Source organism: Zalophus californianus, chromosome 9 (genome assembly GCF_009762305.2).
Source record: "Zalophus californianus isolate mZalCal1 chromosome 9, mZalCal1.pri.v2, whole genome shotgun sequence".
Taxonomy (NCBI): domain Eukaryota; kingdom Metazoa; phylum Chordata; class Mammalia; order Carnivora; family Otariidae; genus Zalophus; species Zalophus californianus.
In genome coordinates this window covers 75,497,672-75,518,821 of record NC_045603.1, presented here as the reverse complement: position 1 = coordinate 75,518,821, position 21,150 = coordinate 75,497,672, and the positions used below count along the sequence as shown (strand labels likewise).

Genomic DNA, 21,150 nt, shown 5'->3' with positions numbered 1-21,150 from the left:
GTTATAACACATCTGGAATTGAGTTTATAGAACCTAACGTTACCTGTTGTAATATCAGCAGGCACTAAATACCAACCAACTGAGGGAAATGGTCCTTAAATTAAGTGAATGGTTATTCTCATTCTCTCTTGTTCAGTCTAGATCTCTGTGTTTGAAGGAGTATTCATGTGTACAATGAAATCATCTGACAGAGTTCCTTCTTAAACACTTTATGAATCAACTATCATTGAAATACTTTAAGAAAAAAGGATAATTCAGCCACAACATTAACTGTCAAGGAAAATAAATCTCACTGGAAAAAGTATTGCCTGTATCAGAAGTAAACATAATTCATAATGTAATTTAAATGTAGAAAACAATATAAAGATATATAAATAACTATAGTGACATCCTGTTAAAGAGTAAAGTTACAACTGAATTAATGCATGTATAAGTGAATGAAGAATTTCATCCAGATAAGACTCCAATAGTCTAAGCATTATGTTATTGGAAATAATATTAGCTATCAAAGACTAAACACCATTTGAAAGAAGTCACATATGTCATTTCCTTTAATCTTTGCAATAACCTTGCCAGGTGGGCATTTTTATCCTCATTTATAAAATGAGACAGTTGGGGTGTAGAGAGGCTAAATACCTTTCCAATGCACAGAGCTTGTAAACACCAGGGCTTAAATTTGAACAAATTCCATGTTTTTCAAAATACTTCTGCTGCTATAGCCTGCTTTAGAACAATTATTTCTCTAGAATTCATGCTAATTTTTATTTTTTAATTACTATTTTTAAAATAATTATTATTATTTTAGAATTTTATTTATTTATTTGAGAGAGAAAGAGAGAGCGAGCATGAGTGTGGGGAGGGGCAGAAGCAGAGGGAGAAGCAGATTCCCTGCTGAGCAGGGAGCCCATTGCAGGGCGGGGCTCCATCCCAGGACAGTGAAGGTACCTATCCAGAACCTGGACTTCATTATTAACGAATGGATTTTCCAGTTTCTGTGCTTGCAAGAAAAAAAATAATGTGCTTATTATCTGGGACAAAACATTTTAATGCTATTACTTCAAAGAGTTATCAAGTTGAATCTTGCAATAATTCCATAACCCAATGCAGCCATACATTTTAACTTAAAATTTTTAAATTCTGAATACCTATCAAACTGTATAGAGATTATAAAAATCATTAAAGTAAATTTCATAACAGCAGTAGACATTTTAATTACTGTATATTTAAGTAAAACTAAGATCCCTACTGATAGCTTCATAACTTGACTTCCTTTGAAGTTCTGAATGATTAATGCCAGTCAAATATCACAGGAAGTTTTACGTCATTTAGAAGAGCTAATAGCCCAAGATTAATAAGTGACTTATATCAACTTCTAAATAAATCAAAGAGAAAAAAATTATTTACCTCATTGAGAGCCTTTGGTACTGAAAATATCAGGGCTCATGTTTTACTAAGCTACCCTATAGGAAAGAAAGGGAGAAAATCAGAATATATATTAATTTTTTTCTTGTTTTTGGTAAAGTAACAGTGGAGACCTATAGAAATGGCTATCTCTTTTACAGATAAAAAGAGCAAAGTGTATGGTGGAAAGGAACAAGGGGAGCCAATTCCTCACTAGGAGGTGAATGCCTTTTTATATTGTTTTCCTGTTTCAACCATGGAAATATAGTATCTATTCAAAAAAGAAAAAATAAATATGCGCTCTCAAAAATTTTACGACTAAGTCAGAAACAAAAATTAGTGGCACCTGTGTGGCTCAGTCGGTTAAATGTCTGCCTGCAGCTCAGGTCACGATCTCAGAGGTTCCTGAGAACCTGTTTTGAGCCAGATTTTGCTCTAAGGGCTTAATATATCAGAAAACAAAGCAAAGAAGGTTCATGTCTTTTTGGAGTTTGTATCGGATATGTTGCATTGATGAGGGAGATACACAAAAAACAGTAAACAGAATAAAAATGTAAATATCAAAGTATATTATATAGTGAAACTTATGGAAAAAGAAAAAAAGCAGAACCAGGAAAAGAGATTATGCTGCGTTGGGGTGGGGAGAAGATGAAATAGATCACACTATTAAATAGGGTGGGCAGGTGGGTCCGTATTAAAAAAGAAGATGAAAACAAATATAATCCTGTTCACATTGTGATTGTTTCAGTTTTTAAAATTATTAAATTACATGTTTAGATTTTTAGATGTTATTATCCAACTAAAAATATCAACCCCAATGAACATTAAGCAATAGCATGTTCAAAAAGTAGTCTTTTAAGATATTCTAATAATTTGGAGTGAGCGTTACAAAATCTCATTTCATGACAATGTTGGCTTAAAATCCCAATATTTATTTTACAAATAGGTCTCATGCCTTTTTGAAGCTTTGGGACATGCCCATTTATGTTTCTCCAATAAGAATTTGAATCAGATAATTTTATTCAACAGACTTATTGGTAACTCTCAATTCTAATGAACTTGTAATTGACCCTACAAATAATCCTTAAGATAACTCATGTTTTTCAACATATAGCCGGAGACTAAACTGTTCTTTCTTCTAGTTGTTAATTCCAAATCTCTCCTTGAATGACCCTTTCACCCAAATTTTCTATAAAAATAAGGGCATCTTTTAAAAATACGTTGGCAGCCCCCCCAGTACATTTGCAGCACCCCCCCCAATACATTTGCACAAACTTTCTTCCTAATACAAAGGTAAGAAAAGAAAGATTGTCATGGGTTGCCTGGCTGACTCAGTTGGTGGAGCATGAAACACTTAATCCCAGGGTTGTGGGTTCCAGCCCCATGTTGGGCGTAGAGATTACTTAGAAATAAAATCTTTAAAAGAAAAAAGATATCGTCGCACTGCTAAACTTAGCATTAGCTTGCTGCTGAGAATTACCATTTTTCTTATATTTGTGTAGATTCAAACTTCAAACCTGACTATTTTGTTAGAATTGGCAGAAAGTAATATATATTTTGAAGTCAGCCTTCTCTTTATTCTCATAAATAGTTGTCCTAATTCTGGGTTACTTTATTAGAAAATAAAGTCCATGTTACTAAGTATACTTATATAATATGGAAAGTCTCTTCAAATTACAAACCTAGGTAAGTATGCCTACTTAATAAATATCAAACAAAGATGAAAATAAAATCCAACTGATGAAAACATTACCTATTAAAAGTCTATCTCCTGTGAAGAGTTCTTTAATGTCACTTCTTTCCAGCAGATGCAAAAACAAAGCTGACTTGAATTCATGTAAAATTACGATAATGCGGTTTTATTTTATTTTTTTTTTAAAGACTTGATTTATTTATTTGACGGAGACACAGTGAGAGAGGGAACACTAGCAGGAGGAGTGGGAGAGGGAGAAGCAGGCCTCCCCGCCGAGCAGGGAGCCCGATGCGGGGCTCGATCCCAGGACCCTGGGACCATGACCTGAGTCGAAGGCAGATGACCAACGACTGAGCAACCCAGGCACCCCGATAATGCGGTTTTAATTATGCACACCAAACCAAAGGCTGTTCTTCAAAAGTACATTTTATTGGTAAATGGCTGTCTTTGGACTGGATAGTGACAGCCCACCGTTATCGGTAGTGTCATTTAATTTCCACATCTAGTGGTTGATAGGAAAAACAAGATTTTTCAGAAGTATTCTTTAGAAACACATTCTTATTGGATGTTGAATATTCCAAAGTCCACATTGGAATATGTTGTGCACGGTACTATACAGTTTCTATATATTTTTAAAGATATTTACCTTATATTTAAAGGATATTTTCTTGCTCAATATACTTCATTAGAACTTAAATGAGATCAGACCAGAGAAATGGAGTAACTTCATGTCTCTTCTATTGTTGACATAAAAATTAAATGAGTTCAATGTGTAGGCATCAACCTGTTCTTATGTTCTCTCTATAATATAGCACATGACCATTAAAATTGCAGTTTTCCCTTATAAACTGTTTAGTTACTACAAAAAATTCTTGCACAGTCATTAAATGAACATTTATTGACCACATACTACATGTATCAGTGGAGTCTCAAAACTTCCTTGAGCAAAATTATACTATCATATGAAAAACTGGAACACGTGCCAAAGTAATGGCAATTTCCTGGTGCTTGCAACCCTATACTGAACAATATCGATACTTGTAGAGCAGTCCTCTCATTTAGGATATGAATGCAGTATAATATAGTTAAAACATTCACCAGAATACATCTGATAAAGTCTGAAAAGAAGCACAGAGAGCACGTGCCTATTTTCAGATGGAAACATTATGCCTAAGGTATTGAACAAATTATGCAAGAACCGATCATGTTCCTTTTTTTTTTAATTTTATTTATTTATTTGACAGAGAGAGAGAGCACAAGCAGGGAGAGAGGCAGGCAGAGGGAGAGGGAGAAGCAGGCTCTCCACTGAGCAGGGAGCCCGACGTGGGGCTCGATCCCAGGACTCTGGGATCATGACCTGAGCTGAAGGCAGCCGCTTAACCGACTGAGCCACCCAGGCCCCCCAAGAACTGATCATGTTCTTAAATATACTCTAGATCAGCAAAGACCCAGGGTGATAATTGGCTGGAGAAGTGAGGATCACGCTGGTGAGGCTGTGGATGCAGTGTTAGCTCTAAGTTCAAGATCCCATTCACAGCCGAGCCCTGCTCATATTCATACCAGTAGGTAGAGCTTCTCTTCGTCCTTGATGGGAGTTACTTACATTTCTTCCTCACAAGCAGGAAGTTTGCGAGAGACCTGATCAGTTCAGGATAAAAACGTTCATTTGGGGGGCACCTGGGTGGCTCACTCAGTTAAGCGTCTGTCTTCAGCTTAGGTTGCGATCCCAGGGTCCTGGAATCAAGCCCCTCTTCGGGATCCCTGCTCAGCGGGGCTCCTGCCTCCCTGCTCTGCCTGCAACTGCCCCTGCTTGTGCTCTCTCTGTCAAATGAATAAATAAAATCTTTAAAAAAAATTTTAAAAACCCATTCATTTCAGCTGGAATAAATCAGATTATTTTCTTTCAGACGGTCACAGAAGAGGTTCTGCCAACCCCATTCATTTATTTCCCAAACGTGTGTTTGTCTTTTCCTAGTAATAAAAGCAATACATATTTATTTTAGCAAATTTGCAAGATGTGGGAAAGTAGAAAGAGGGCAATAAAATTCACCCACAATCATCTCTCAATTAAAACTGCTGATAATACTTTAGTGCCCTTCCTGGAATCATACTGAATATACAGTTTTGAATCCTGCTTTTTTCTCTTACCATTTTATGGTGAATTTTTTTCTAGGGTATTAAAAGTTTTCAATTATGTCATTTTTAAGGCTGGTATGTTATTCTATAGAATGAATAAACTATACTTTATAAAATACTCTCCTACTTGGGGACATTTAAATTGCTTCTAGACTTTTACTATTATAAATAATAATGCCATTAAAATCCTTATACAGATATTGTCATCTAAATTTCTGACTCTTGGGATCCATTCCTTCAAGAGGAATTACTGTTAATGGTAATGCACATTTTTTTCTTTAATGCAGTTTTCTTCAGTAAATTTCACTGAGCATTTTACTGTATAGAAGTCACTGTGCAAAATGCTACAGAGGATACAAATATGAATTAAACAGACTCCACCAACAAGAAGCTTACAATCTAGAAAGGAAAATCAGACAAAAGTATACATAAGTGTAATAAATGTTGGACAGAGATACATTCCGTAAACAAAGGTTTTGATTTGCCCTTTGGAGACTAAAAAATGAGGAGTCTTTTCTCATGACAAACTGAAATCTATTTACATGAAAATGTTTATTCCCTGCTTTAAAAAGTATTTCTGATTGCCAATATTCTCATTAAAATGTTTATTGTTTATCTATTTGTGTCTACTTTGAAAAAAAAACTCTAGTGGATGTATTGTGTAAATAATATCACTGACTTCAGATTTATAGTTTGTCTCTTTCCCATGAGAAATTTCAAGGCGTTTGGAATATGGCTATTTTGTTTTCTAACGATGCAGAGTTCTGTGGGCAACTGCAAATGCCTATAGACGTGAGCCTTGTAATAAAGCAATGGTGTCATTGGGGAAAGGTGTAGATGTGCAATTATAGATTAGCACACCATCTTACAGCCTCAGTATGTCAGCTTCCGTTGACACTGTTATGGTATGTAAAAAGGCATCATCTAGCAGAGCTTACGTGACAGGTTTTTTTTGTTTTGTTTTGTTTTAATTTTATTTATTTATTTTTTTTGACAGAGAGACACAGCGAGAGAGGGAACACAAGCAGGGGGAGTGGGGGAGGGAGAAGCAGGCTTCCCGCGGAGCAGGGAGCCGGAGGCAGGGCTCCATCCCAGGACCCTGGGATCAAGACCTGAGCCAAAGGCAGACGCTTAACAGCTGAGCCGCTCAGGCGCCCCTAAGTGACAGGTTTTGATAATAGTTTTATCATTTTTCAAAATCAAATGAAACTTTTATGTAGGTTTCTTATTTCCGTTGTAATCAGGAGTCAAAAGCTTCGTAAAGGATCAGAGAGGAAATGTTTTCGGACTGGCTTACCATCTTGTCCATGTCACAGCCGCTCAGCTCTGCCTTTGTAGTGTGAAAGCAGTCGTGAGCTGCTCACGGGCTTCAGCAAAAATTTATTTATGGACATAGAAATTGGCATTTTACATAAATTTTATATGTCATAAAATACTATTATTTTGATTCCCCCCCCCACCATTTGAAAAATTAAAAGCCATTGTTAGTTCATGGGCCATACAAAAATAATTAGTGGGTGGGCAGCATTTGGCCCACAGGTCATAGTTTGCTGGCTTGTTACCTAGATTATCTCATTCAAAAACAACAGAGGGATATGTATAAATTCTAAAATAAAACCTTTCTAAGCAGCAATACTAAAAGATTAAATACGAGGCTTTATAATTTTACAGCTTTAAGTACTTTTCTTAAAATTCAGATAAACTATTTCCTTGTATTAGTATGCTTTTGGCTACAGGTAACAAGAAAGTGTGACTAATGGGGGCTTAACTCTAAGGACAATTTATCTGATCACTTATCAAGGATTCAAGACGTAGGAAGTTTCAGGGTTGGTTGCATAGCTCATTGAACTCCGCAAAGGCCCCGGGCTCTTTCCAACATTCTGTTCTGCCACCCTCAGTAGATCCAGCAACATCTCTCCTCCTGGTCACAAGATGACTACAGCAGCTCAGGACTTACATCGGTATCCTTATAAAGCCACATCTAAGCAGAAGGAGCATGGAGGAGGTGGGTAGGGAATGGGTTCTTTTCAATAGGTTATTCTTTTATTGAGGAGGAAAATTCTTCCCAGAAGTCCACAGCAGATTTCCCCTTAAGACCCACAGTGCAGAACCAGTTATATATGCATGTATGCTCTCCCCTCAAATCATCAACTGGCAAAGAAAATAGGATTACCATGATCATCTGACCCCATCTGGCTTTCCCTATGAAGGAACACAACTTGTCTGCCCATATTGCTGCCAACATTTGAATGACACTGGGTTTTGTTAACAAGGAAAAGTAGGGATGGCAGCTGAGTAGACAGCCAAGAGTGCTTGTCACATTCTTTTAATTTTTAATAATTTATGAGTTGATATATTTAAGGTGTATAAAACCGAATTAACAGGAAAAACACACTTTACTGAATGAGATATGGGGCTTTGGTTATTCCATAAAACATTTTTTTGTATTTTGTTATATATTTTGTAGCTCCTTAATACATTTTCTAACTTCTTTATATACTCCACCACTAATTTACTCTTGATCAATCCTGGAATATTTCAGCTCAAAGAATATACCTCTTCCAGTAATTAGTAAGTATATAAAATATATACATACATATATACATAAAATATTTGAAAAAGGAAATTTATTTAAATCACATACGTGTAGGAAGCTTTAGAAAAAGTCCATCATGGGGAGCCTGGCTGGCTCAGTCGGTAGAGCATGTGACTCTTAATCTCAGGGTTGTGAGTTCAAGCCCCATGTTGGGTGTAAAGATTACTTAAAAATAAAATCCTTAAAAAAAAAGTCTATCAGAGGGGTGCCTGGTGGCTCAGTTGGTTAAGCCTCCTACTCTTGGTTTCAGTTCAGGTCATGATCTCATGGGTCGTGGGATCGAGCTCCACGTAGGACTCTGCGCTCAGTGGGGAATGCTGGAGAGTCTCTTCCTCTGCCCTGCCCCCCCCACTCACTCTCTCTCACGCTCTCTGTCTCTCTAAAATAAATAAATAAATCTTTTAAAAAAGTCTATCAGAATGTTATTCTAATTTATAAAAGTACAAAAATGTATATATTCACAAATATATGTATATCGTATTTCATCTATCTTAGGACACATTTTTTCCTTTTTTTACTTTTTAACATCTCTGAAATTATGTAGCATCTTATCATCAGTGATATCATATAATTGTTGAAGGCTAGAATAGCTCCTGATAAAATATGTAATTGTACCTGTGGAAACTTGGTCATTGAGGTTTTTTAAAAAAAAAATTGTGGTAAAAATATATAACATGAAATTTACCATCTTAGCCATTTTAAGTGTATAGTATGGTAGTGTTAACTATATGTACAGGCTCTAGAGCTTTTTCCTTTTGCAAAACTAAAACTCTGTACCCTTTGAACAATGGCCCCAGCAACCACCATTCTACTTTCTGTTTCTAACAATTTGGCTATTTTGAATACCTCATGATCATTGAATTTGTGCATTGTAGGTCTGCATGTGGTGGTTTTAAAAGCATTTAAAATGCCTCCAAAGAGGGGCACCTGAGTGGCTCAGTTGGTGAAGCATCTGACTCTTGATCTCTGCTCAGGTCTCAATCTCAGGTTTGTGAGTTCAAGCCCCATGTAGAGCCTACTTAAAAAAAAAAAAGTCTCCAAAGAGATTTCACTATAAGGTAGAATCAAGACAAAAATCTTAGAGTGTATACACAAAGGTACAAAAACTGAACAATGGTTGCAAATGTGATATTAGTATCTGTAGTATTGGGTGCAAATGTGATACTAGCAAATATTTGTTGGAGGAATGACTGTATTTCCATATTTCCTTGCAAAAAAAAGGTGTTTTATGGGACTTAAGAAGTTACCTATAAGTAGATAAAGCTGTATTATTTATTCAGATAAGCTAAATAATTTTCTATCACATACAAAGCAATACAATTGGAAGTCAGAGAAATTGTCAAATTCCTCAGAATAGATAAAAGAAATTTGACAGTAGCAAGATTCACTGAATGATCATTAAAACATTTTGTCATGGATAGCTCTTTATCTCCTCCACTAGGCCATGTCTTCACCTTTCCATTCTCCCTTAATTTTCTTGTTTTTTTCCCCAAGATTTTATTTATTTATTTGAGAGAGAGAGAACACGCCTGTATGAGTGGTGGGAGGGGCATAGGGAGAGGGAGAGAATCTCAAGCTGCCTCCATGCTCAGCGAGGAGCCCACGTGGGGCTCGATCTCACGATCCCAAGATCATGACCTGTGCCAAAATCAAGAGTCAGAGGCTTACCGACTGAGCCGCCCAGGTGCCCCTCCATTAATTTTGACTTCCTCTAGAAAACTCCTGATACATCTCATGGAACTATAGTCCCCATGAAGCCAGGAACTGTGTACTTTAGAAAGTAACTGCTTTCTCAGGGGCTCCTGGGTGGCTCAGTCATTAAGCATCTGCCTTCAGCTCAGGTCATGATCCCAGGGTCCTGGGATCGAGCCCTGCATCACGCTCCCTGCTCCACAGGAAGCCTGCTTCTCCCTCTCCCATTCCCCCTGCTTGTGTTCCCTCTCTCGCTGTGTCTCTGTCAAATAAATAAATAAAATCTTTGAAAAAAAAAAAGTAACTGCTTTCTCTCCAGTTACCAAGTGGTTTTAAAAAGATATTGACTAGCCATTTCCTTTCAAAGAGCAATAGTGGTCAATTTAAGTAGAAGGTCTAACTTGTACCATGACAGTTTCAGGTGACACCTCAAATTTGTGCAAATCTTCTAAGAGGTGTGTATATATATTTCCATGTACAGGTCACTAATATATGCAATACCTGGTCAAAATGTAGATGTAGGAATTAAATTAACATGGAAATTAATTAACGTTAAATAATACATATAAAATTATATATCTATGATTGTATAATTTCTAACATGTGATTTCATATATATGGTTTCATATATATGAAACTATTGAAATCTCAGCTTGTATCAGCTCAATATATCATACTGTTTACTAAGTTCCTGTTAAAATAAATGCATCATCTTCTTCACTTAGGTTTTTATAAAATTATCTTCTATAAATGCTACTACAAAAAGTCAGTATGGTTCATGGCTTTTAGTGACCTTTATTACTTTAATGACATTTATATAAATTCCTACCCAGTGATAGCATCAAAGTGACTAACTGATAAATTTATAGTTCATTTACTGAGGAAATAACATAATTTGTTATTAAAAAGAGAGAAGTCTTCTCTTTCTCTAGTGAGATAAAAATAAGAATGACTTTGCTACAAAGTGTTTATTTCTCTAAGATTCTAGTTTCGGAAATGATGTCCTATCAGTAGTTGAAACAGCTTACTGATTCATAATTTTTCTCCTGAATATTCTTTTTTGGCTTTATCTTGCTTATTAGGGACTTGATCAATTGGAGACTGGTTAGGTTGTTAAAATTAAATTGAATGTTTGTTTAAAACATTTAAACTAGAACTAAAAGACATATATCCATATACATACGATTTTTGCTACATTGGGAAATATAAAGATAAAATTTAAGGAACATGAATTAGTCTATAGTCTTCCTATAGGAAGGAATAGTCTAGGGATAATCTTCCTATGCATTTTTCTAGTCTGATCTTATTATGTTAATTCCTAGGAAAGACGTGATTCTGGGCTGCCAACTCCTCTCCATACAGAGGCTCCACCATAGTGTGGGGTTCCAGGTTCCTCCAAAGGTCCTTCTGCATTCCATCTGGCAGTCAGAGAAGAGGACTAGAGCGTCTCGTGGTGAGGGTGCAGAAACCAGGCCTGAGGCGACACATACCACTTCTGTCCACAAAATTCTGAAGGCTGTAGTTACATGGCTCCACCTAACTGCAAGGAAAGTGTGCGCCCAAGGGAAATGGTACGGAATTTGGTTAGCATTCAGAACTGCCTTAGTCACAGAGAGCTGCCATGTGTAAACACCTGCGAAACATGTGCATCTCGGGGTGCCTGGGGGCTCAGTCGGTTAAATGTCTGCCTTCAGCTCAGGTCGTGGTCCCAGAGTCCTGGGACTGAGCCCTGCGTCGAGCTCCCTGCTCAGCGAGGAGCCTGCTTCTCCCTCTCCCCGCCCCCAGCTTGTGATCTCTCTCTCAAATAAATAAAATCCTAAAAAAAGAAAAAGAAAAAGAAATGTGCATGTCTCTGTGTCCAGCGCAATTCTCGCATTCAATATGTGTTAATTAGTGGCAAACTTCCTACTAGTTATATAGATGAATAAAGCAGTATATGAAGACTATATGTCCAAGACAATATTCAGTATTTTGTTCTACTCTAACCTAAGATAACTTGAGATCAAATGGAGTTGCCTGACTCACTCACTTACTGTTGCAAAACACAGCCATCAAATGCAAAGTCTGTTAGAAATGGTTTCTATCAGAAAATAGTAAGGAGGAGTAACATTGATAGAGGTAATGTCAGATGATATACATATATTTTTAAAAAGATTTTATTTATTTATTTGACAGAGAGAGAGAGAGCACAAGCAGGGGGAGCAGCAGAGGGAGAGGGAGAAGCAGTCTCCCTCCTGAGCAAGGAGCCCCATGTGGGACTCAATCCCAGAAGCCTGGGATCATGACCTGAGCTGAAGGCAGATGCCTAACTGACCGAGCCACCCAGGCGCCCCAGATGATATATATGTTATAAAACATCCCATCTGCAAATACAGACATCCACTGATGTGAAGTGATATTATATTATTAGGCAAATATGAACAACTTTGAACCAAGAAAGAAATAGAAATATGTATACATAACTCAAAATATCCAAATGAGGAAGCATAGAACTTCTGCTGCAAATACTTGTGGTAAGATACCTTTTTGCCCCAAACAGGTATGTTTACTGCAGTTCTCTAGAGGAAGAATGAGCTTTTCTACAGAGAAAGTATTTTTCTGTGTGTGTGTGTGTGTGTGTGTGTGTGTGTGTGTGTGTGTGCATGCTGTCTGTGTGTGGGGGGGGTGATTTCATCAGTAACCAGTTCTCTAAAAAAGATTGCAGGGGCGCCTAGGTGGCTCTGTTGGTTAAGTGTTCAACTCCTGATTTCGGCCCAGGTCATGATCTCAGAGTCCTGGGATGCAACCCCACATCAGGCTCCCTGCTCAGTGGGAAGTCTGTTTTTCTCCCTCTTCCTCTGTACCCCTCAAAATAAATAAATAAATAAATCTTAAAAAAAGGAAAAGATTGGCAGCATCTTCCTACTTAAGAAATAGGTTATTCTAAGGTTACTCCATAGGTGGTTAGTACAATAGTATTGATTGCAATACTACCTTTTTATGGAACCAAATACATTAAGTTACAAATTTGCTTTTCAATTGTGGTTAGCTCATGTTAATATGGAGTAAAACCTCTTTCAACATTAATTTCTATTTGAAACTACTTGTTTAAATTATTTCCAGTACTATATGGCACGGTAGATAACACTGCAATTACACCGAAAGAGAAGCAATAATTAGGGGCAATGTAGTGATATGCATAATAAATCCAAAGGGAGCAAAACCTCCTTTCATCAAGGTCTGAAAGGATGCATTAAAAACTAGGGGATATTTTCTACTCCTCAGGGGTATGTCTATTGAAGTAGCAGCCCAGGAGACTGAGACAGTTGAATTGCCCTCCTTAAAGGTTTCCTCAGGAGGACTGGATTAGGGGCTAACCTCAGGTTGCTGGAGGAGATATTACCTGGGTGAAGGACCATTTGAATAAATGTGGAGTGGCTTCTAAGGTGGAAGTGATGGCTAGAGAACTTTTTCTGCCTGAGTTGGGGTACTTGGAATGCTGTCCTTTCCCCTCCCATTTCTGTGATTTTGGAACACAACCTCTTCATTATTAAGAGTAGCGAATTTTTAAATGCACATAAAGGAACCAATTTAACATGTTTTCTTCAATTTGCCATTTAGCTAATGTTAAACAAAACAACAAATTAAATGGATTCTAAAGTGTTTTACTAATAAAGTCCTAAAAGTGTTCACGGTGATGGGGGGGGGTTCTGATGCTCTTCTGGAAACCTGTGGATTGTTAGCTCCACCTTTCTCTTTTACTTCCACACATCCCTCTTCTTCTCTAGTCTGATGCTTCTGGTAAGATAATTTGATTCAGTGAGATAAGGACAAGACATTGATGCAGAAAATCGAGTAGGGATTCTAGGTATGCAGTGACTCACTGTAGGTTCCACGCTTTGGTTTCCTGATCTGAAATACTTAATTCACCGGGTAGCTCTACGGCATAAGATTATCATCAAGGGCTCAGCACTGCGGCGTGAGACGCAGGTATGACCCTTAGCATGGGGGTATGCTAGAATGGCAGGTCCCTGGGTAGAGTCCAGAGTAGCCGTTAATTATCTTTCCTTTCTTCTCGCATCCAGTGCACCGCCCGCAGGTGAGCGCGGCTGACCTTTGAGCACCCAGGTGTGCGCCACAGGTGTGCGCCCGCGCGGCTTCTCTCGGCCAATGGGCGAGCCCGCGGCGCACCGGGCGGGGCAGGGGCGGAGCCGTCCGGAGAAAACCGGCTCGGGAGCCGCGCCCAGGGCGCTCCCATTGGCACGGAGTGCTTGGCTGCTTCCCCCTCAGGAGGCGGCGGTAGCGGCGGCGGCGCCAACAGCCTGTCCTCGGCGGTCTCTACACTCCGCCCTCGGGGCTTGCGGGCTCTCGGCTCCGCGGAAGAGGGTGGACGCAGCCCGGCCGGCCGCTGCAGTAGCGGCGTCAGGTGAGTGCGGACGCCGCAGAGACTGAGGCGTTGCGGCTGCGGCAGGAGTCCGAGCCAGACTCTCAAGACGCGGCTCTGAGCGTCCCGGGAAGGAAGGGACGGCGGGGCACCCGCCGAGGGGGCGCCGAGCAGCCCGCAGTAGCCCCTCTGGAGTCGCGCCGAGCGTGGCACGCAGGCGACGCCCCCCGGGGTCCCGTCACCCCGAAGGAGCCGGTCGAGCGCACACTTGCTGACGAACAAGGGTGGGAGAGAGCCCGGAGCTTCGAGCGAACGCAGCGCGATGAGCGGCGAGGGCGGCTACAACTTCAGGCGGGGGGCTATACGGCGGAAGTCCGGTGCCTTCTACCTGCCGCTGGGGGCCCCTCGGCCCTGGAGGCCCGCGTCACATGTGGGACGGGCCGAGACGGCCACCTTCAGGAACCAGGCCCCTGCCGACGCCCCAGGTGAGTGCCTCGCGGGGCAGGGGTGGGCGGGGGCATTGCCGCGAGTGAAAGACGCGCCGAGCGCCCTGCAGGTGCGCGCAAGTCTCCCGGCTGCTACGGGAGCCCGCTGGGCGGAGTTTCCCAGAGGGCTGAGCCGGGCCATCCACCCCTTACCGATTGTGTCCCTTCCCCCAAAGGACCTTGGGCAGGAACGCACGAAGGGGTGAGCTTGCCCTGGAGGTCACTTATCAGAGAATTCCGGAAGTAAAGGTATTACTTTAAAAGTTTGGCTAAGAATTAATAAGGCCCATTTTCTAGACACTGGAGTTTAAGTTTCTTAGTAAAATTCCTGCTTCGGCAGACCTCGTGAAGGACTAGTGCAACAAACGGGGGAGGCTCATGTTCATCCCAGTCCCGTAGCGTAGCTGTTGAGTAAGTAACCTCGGACCAGCTATCCCGAGTGCTCCGGTTTTCGCTTTTGGAAAAATACGCTCTACTCCCACCCTAAGTGTGAAAAGCTGCGTCTCTCATAAGGAAACATGTTCCTAATATCAAGAAATGGAACTATTATTGCTCTTTTCGCATAGATAAATTCAACTATGAGTCATGCAGTATTTTGAGTTCTGAATTCTCATCGAATCTTAGTATTGGAAGAAATCCTAAAGATCTGTTCAAGCCCACATATTCTCCATCGCTCTTTAACTGCATTTCGTTCTTCGGAGAGGAGCTTGTGGAACACTAGGGATTTTTTCTTGATTTGTAAAACTTTCCTTTAATCGCCTCCCTTTTTTGTGCCCCTATCATACTATAGCCAGAAATGTCTTGTTTTGTAGACCAGTTATGAGGCAAAACCGTCATTTACCCAGCAGAAATGCAAATACTTTTATTCACTTTCATTTTGTTTTAAGCAAAGCTGTTATGTTATTTCAATGTGATAAGTGTTGGAGTTTTAAAATTTCTCTATCTAATCCTTGTCCTGAAGTTGTAGCTAGTAGTCATAGAGTAGAAAAACATGATGGATGATTTACACATTTATAGCCACATTAATAAGGGCAGAAATAGTGATGTGAGAAAATAATGTAAACCAGTAACTGAATTACAGTTATTTACCTCTCAATTTCCTCTTCTGTAAAATGAGGACACTGGTGAAATCATCTCTTCTAGATTTAGGTGTGATTCACTCTAAAATGAATGGAAGAGTGTTTTCCTTTTTTAGTGAAAATGTTTTGCTCTGTTTTGAAGTTATTTATGAATTTTTAAATTGAGCTACCAGTTTTTTTTTTTTAAGTAATCTCTACATTCAACATGGGGCTCGAACTCCTGACTCCAAGATCAAGAGTCTCATGTTCCTCTGACTGGGTCAGCCAGGTGCCCTGAGCTACTAAATTTCTTAATCATTGGCTGTTCACTTTTGACGGCAATAGGATTCAAGTTCTTTACGTCATTTTATTTAAAATCACATTCTTAGTTTTCAAACTGAGTAGGTGAGCAAAAGATGAAGTGAATTCCTTAAAAGTAGGAATGAATGGAGTTGTGGCAGTCTATAAATCTTTGCTACAAAGCAGCTGTGCTTATAGAAGAAACAGTACTTTTTTTCTTCAGAGAAAATCCAAAACACTTTTTTTTTTAAAGATTTATTATGAGAGAGAGAGAGAGAGTGCGTGAGCACATGCACGTGGGGGGCACGGGGGGGGGGGGGAGAGGGAGAGGAAGAGAGAGTCTTAAGCAAACTCCACTGGAGCATGGGCTTGATCTCACGACCCTGAGATCAGGACCTGAACTGAAACCCCAGGCACCCCCCCACAACACTTTTTTTTCTTTTTCTTTTTGAAATTAAAGAAAAAATATTTATTTTAGAGAGAGTAAGTGAGAGCGAGTGGGGGGAGGGGCAGAGGGAGGGGGTAAGCAGACTCCCCACTGAGCATGGACACTGCCTTGGACTGGATATGATGACCCTGAGATCATGACCTGAGCTGAAACCAAGACTCAGACACTCAACTGACTAAGTCACCCAAGCACCCCCATTTTTTTTTTTCTTTTTAAAATGATATGTAGGGTCCCCTAGCTGCCTTAGGCAGTAAAGCATGCGACTCTTGATCTCCTGGTTATAAGTTCAAGCCCTATGTTGGGTGTAGAGATTACTTAAAAATAAAATCTTTAAAAAAAGTGATATGTAGAATATAGCAGTAACTTTTCTAGGTCTGTTACATTGTCTTAATATTGTTTACAGAAACTCAAAGTTCTTGCTGCTGTTATTTTCAGGGTTGAAAAGTGAAAATGACTTTATCTTCCTAGGTAAGATGGTTCCTCTTTACCATGATATAATCTATAGTATCTATTGGAGAATGATCCAGTGTTCTGACAGGTCGTCTTAACCTATTGAGTGACCATACCCTATTCAATTGGGTAGTGTAAAAACATTTTAGAAAGTGCTTCCTTCTTTGAATCAAATCTGCCTCCCTATTCAGTCTCATCCAACCATCATTTTATAAGTAAGATCCTCTTCAAATCAAAAAGTAAACTAGGTTTAAATTTGCAAGTGCCAGTTTCCCTGCAGCACCTAGAAAAGTATTTATATATAAAACCACAACATTTAGACCCATTACAAACAGAGTGGATGTTACTCATAATTGAAATGTTACTTTTCCTCTTAAAGAAGGAACAAAAACTGAGAGGTCAGGAGCTTAACAGAAAATTCAGTTTAGTGGTATTGTGTTATATCTATGATTGTGAAACCCACTAATTTTAGAGTTTTCTGATTTGGGGCCAAAAAAAAAATATGAAAGTCTACCAGCTATATCTGCTGTATATACCTGGCTGTGAATCTCCTTGTCTAGGTGAGCAGAGAGTTGAGGTGAATTAAGATATAGGCTTTGAGGTCATATGGCCCCCAAGTTCTAACTCCTCTTCTATTACTAGCTGTGTGAATTGGACCAAGTCTCTTAATTTCTCAGTTTCTTCATCTAGAAAATGAAGAAAACAGTACTTTAAAAGATAATATAAGTAAATGGCACAAAAGAAACATTCCAGATAGTAACATAAGGAATCTTTATCCTTCCATCTCAAGAGTCTGGCACTAGGACACTCTATAAATACTTGTTGAATGAATGAATGCTCTCCCCCTATAATGTTCATCATTAACTATGTACAGAGTGCATTTTCTGTACTAAATACTATGCTATGTGAGACACACGTATATGTGTATGAATTTATTTTACAACAATCCTAATAGGTAGGTAGTAGTATGCCCATTTTACAGCTGAAAAAATTGAAGAACACAGAGAGTTTTACTAACTTGCTTGGAATCCTAAAACTGGTACTTGCTTTACTAGGGTTCAAATTCAAGTATGCCTAGAGTCAAAGGTGATGGTCCTATACACATAAGATTAAGCACATAATTCCATTATGGAAAAAAACCATAAATTTAAAGGGATATTTTGTACACACACAAAGTAAGATGAAAATTTTCTTATGTTGTACATCCCCCTCTGCCCATACTCTGAATATTGGAACCCCTTGAGGGTGGGGAATAGTTGATCTATTCAATTTTTTTTCTGCTATAATTCAAGGCAGCTTATTTCCTTAATTCCTTAGTTTTATAGGAATCCTGAAGGGCCTGTATTGAAGATGCTTTCCTGTAGAAAATATTTGTACTTTCAACCTAATACTACTTTTATTAGCCAAGCATTTCCCTGACTTGAAGATAGTGTAAATTTGAGTTCAGGCTTGCTCAGGGGAGATCAGCATCATTATCGTCATTAATTTTTCCACTTAAGCTTGATATAGGTGCAGACTTTCTCATTAGTTTGCTCTGATGGCAGATTTTTCCTAGGCCACCTTCTTATTCAGGTGTAGCTCCTTCAGTGTGAAACATTGGTGTCCAGTTTGAGATTCAATCCTTTCCCGTTTCACAAGGTCGAGCCTAGTCTCTCCCCCTGCCCTGCAAGCCCCTCAGTTCCTGGGCTCTTGGTTCTTGGGAATGGTATTGCCCCCAGGGTAGCATGGGCTTACACATTAGTTTGCCACTCAGGTTTAGATTTACTGTTCTTTTTCTTTTTTTCTCTTGTCCTTTCTTATAATCTAAGCAATAAAACTACATTTCAAACCATATCTGTTGTAATGTATTCATCATTTAGGTGCTTTGTGGTGAAGGATTCTTCACATTGTACGATGTGCTAGCTTTCTATAAGTAGAGCTTCTTTTTCCAGTTCTCACTGTGGCTGGAATACTTGGATTTTCAACACTTAACTCCAATATCCTGAGAGAACTGATGTCACCATTGTTGGGGGAGGAGGGATGGAGACTTGGGTAAGAGGGATGAGTGCTTACTGTCTATTGAGTGCTGTCTCTGGACCAGGACTATGTGTGTTTTACTTCCAATTCTTATGACAAGCCTGTAAGATAGGTTATATTATCCTTTTAGAGAAAAAGGAAGACCAAGTTTAAGAAGTCTTAACTACAATGCTCTACAACGAGCCTAATCTTCAAGGGCAGGATTTGAACCAGGTTTCTCTAGCTTCAGTGCTCACATGGTTGACACACTGGTTCTGAAGGTTTCCCCGGGCTTTGAGAGGCAAAGTGCAATGCAACAACATGTTATGTATTTAGGGCTAATATTATTTGTGACATTAATGAATACAATGATCTGAGCAAATAATTTGTCTAAAGATTTATAATAAAATAACAGTATACATCAATATTGTTTATGTTTCTTGGAAGCTGCTTAAAGATGGACTTTGAAATAGTAAAGTCCTTCAGAGGGACAGGAACCAGGAAGCGTTTTCTTACTTGGATTTCCTTCCAATAACAGTTAGTCGTCTCTTAATGAACAGCAGTGCCAACTTGTGAACCTGAGGACATCAGAGACTTATTCCACACTTACTGCATTTTTCCTCTACTGATGGAAACTTAGGTTCATGGATCCAACTGGGACAGAAGGGGATGCGGGACTTTTGGGGAAGGGATTAAGGGTCTGCGTGAAGCCTTAGACTACCAGGGCACTGGATTCATTCCTGGTATAGTCAGGGTTGTACTGAAATTCTTTTCTACATGCATGTGCTGAAAAGTTGTTTGAAAAAAGAGTCAAACATGATGCATTTAATTTTGTGAGTATAGTGTGAGATTCACTCAGTTTGGACAGAAGCTCATGAACCTGTACTTTTAAAAAAGTACATCAGATAGTTCTCATGATCTGTTTGGTTTCCAAATATTCTTCTGCTGGCTGCATCAGAGTTACTTGGAGTGCGAATTAGAAATTCCCAGTTGCACCCTAGGTATAATGAGTCAGTATCTCCAGGGGTAGGGTGAGAGAAGCCGTATTTTTAACAAGTGCCCCAGATGATTCTGATGTGTATCCAGCTTTATGAACTACTGTGCATTCCCAAACATGGGTAAACCCTGCCTTCAGTCTTGAGCACAGGCAACCAAAAGTTGTAGTGCAAAGCAAAGAATAATCTGGATGGCCCCTCAACTAGCACATCATCTGGGCCCTCTGTACCTCTTGGCAAACTTTCTGCCCCTATCTGATTCTTAATTGCATTTTTTACATCTGTTGTAGGTCTTTTCTACTCCGCTCTTGTTTCTCAGCCCCATCCTGTCCCTCTTGAAGTAGGTCTTAATTTATGCAGATATACAATTTATATCTGACTGGATTATCTGATGTGAACTCACGTGCCTTCCTTTCACTTCAGACTTGGCTTTTTTCTGCTTGATGGCTGACCTCTTATTCTGGTGGACCGATCCAGTCCTCAGCCGCATTTCTCCTCTGTTACTTTCCCGGGACTGCATGCCGCTTTACTGTCATGTCGTGGGCTTGGCCCCACCCCCTCTCTTCCCTCCAGATGAGGTCTGCCTACACTTTACACGTGGATGTTCTTTGGGGCTATGGCCCAACAGCTTTCTTCCTTAACTACTCCGTACTTTCCTTTCTGCTGCCTCTTCTTCATTCCGGTCACCATGTCCTTCTCCCCACTTCCTTTTCTTTTTGGCCGGCTTCTTTCTCAACCCCGCATTGGTAGGTAATCTAGGTCAGCAGTGGAGTCCCAAGTATCATGCAATTGGCCGTTTCTGGACCTTTTCCTTAATTTCTCTGGTGTTTGCTCCTTTTTTTTTTTTAAGTATTTATTTATTTGACAGAGAGCACAGGTGGGGCGAGCGGCAGGCAGAGGGAGAAGCAGGCTCCCCGCTGAGCAGAGAGCCTGACGTGGGGCTTGATCTCAGGACTCCCAGGATCATGAACCAAGCCGAAAGCAGATGCTTAACCAACTGAGCCACCCAGGTGCCCTGTGTTTGCTTCCTTTTAAAGCTCTTTTCTTGGTCTTGATGGTCGGAGATCTGATTTTCCTATTGCACCAGAACTCCAGTTTTCTTCCTCTGGCTAGCCCATTTTTCTTCTTTCTGCCCCACTATTTCCTGTCACCTCTATTCTTTGGTGGTGTCACCCCCCCTCTGGGCTTCTTTAGATTATCTATACTGCTCTGCATTTTCAAGAACCAGCCTGTAATAAATGTTAATGTGCTAAGGGCACAAGAGTGTGACTTGTTTTTGTGCTGCGGTGCAGCCCCTTCTCCTGACTTTGCTTGGAGCTATTACCTTTAGGCTTCAAAATTCATTTTAAATCTGCTTTTCTCTCCTGTCTACTTGCCACCCGGTCATCTGCCATTTCTTACTGACTCACCTTCATTTCTTGATGATGGCCTTTGTCTTATTTTAGACCTGCTTCTCACTAGCAGTGTTATTATCCACTTCACCGTCCCCCCCCCAATTAATTTTCTTAAATCTGGGTCTTGATCATAATCTTCACATT

The 21,150-nt window shown here is 39.8% G+C and overlaps 2 protein-coding genes across 3 annotated transcripts in view; both read left to right on the top strand.

The window, feature by feature from the left end:
* BICD1 (BICD cargo adaptor 1) overlaps positions 1–11,010 on the top strand; it is a 228,861-nt gene extending 217,851 nt beyond the window's left edge. Inside the window, exon 10 of one of the 2 annotated variants that reach the window (XR_003520138.1) lies at positions 10,841–10,880. Coding sequence is in view for 1 of the 2 variants with exons in the window: in XM_027595481.1 (XP_027451282.1) it covers positions 10,841–10,894 (54 nt within the window). In the remaining variant the exon portion in view is untranslated. Of the gene's footprint in view, positions 1–10,840 lie in introns of both variants that reach the window. The other variant, XM_027595481.1, reaches the window with a different exon arrangement.
* Positions 11,011–14,081: 3,071 nt separating this feature from the next.
* FGD4 (FYVE, RhoGEF and PH domain containing 4) overlaps positions 14,082–21,150 on the top strand; it is a 201,846-nt gene continuing 194,777 nt past the window's right edge. Inside the window, exon 1 of the mRNA XM_027593581.2 lies at positions 14,082–14,366. Within this exon, the coding sequence (XP_027449382.1) occupies positions 14,204–14,366 (163 nt within the window). The 5' untranslated portion in view covers positions 14,082–14,203. The remainder of the gene's footprint in view (positions 14,367–21,150) is intronic.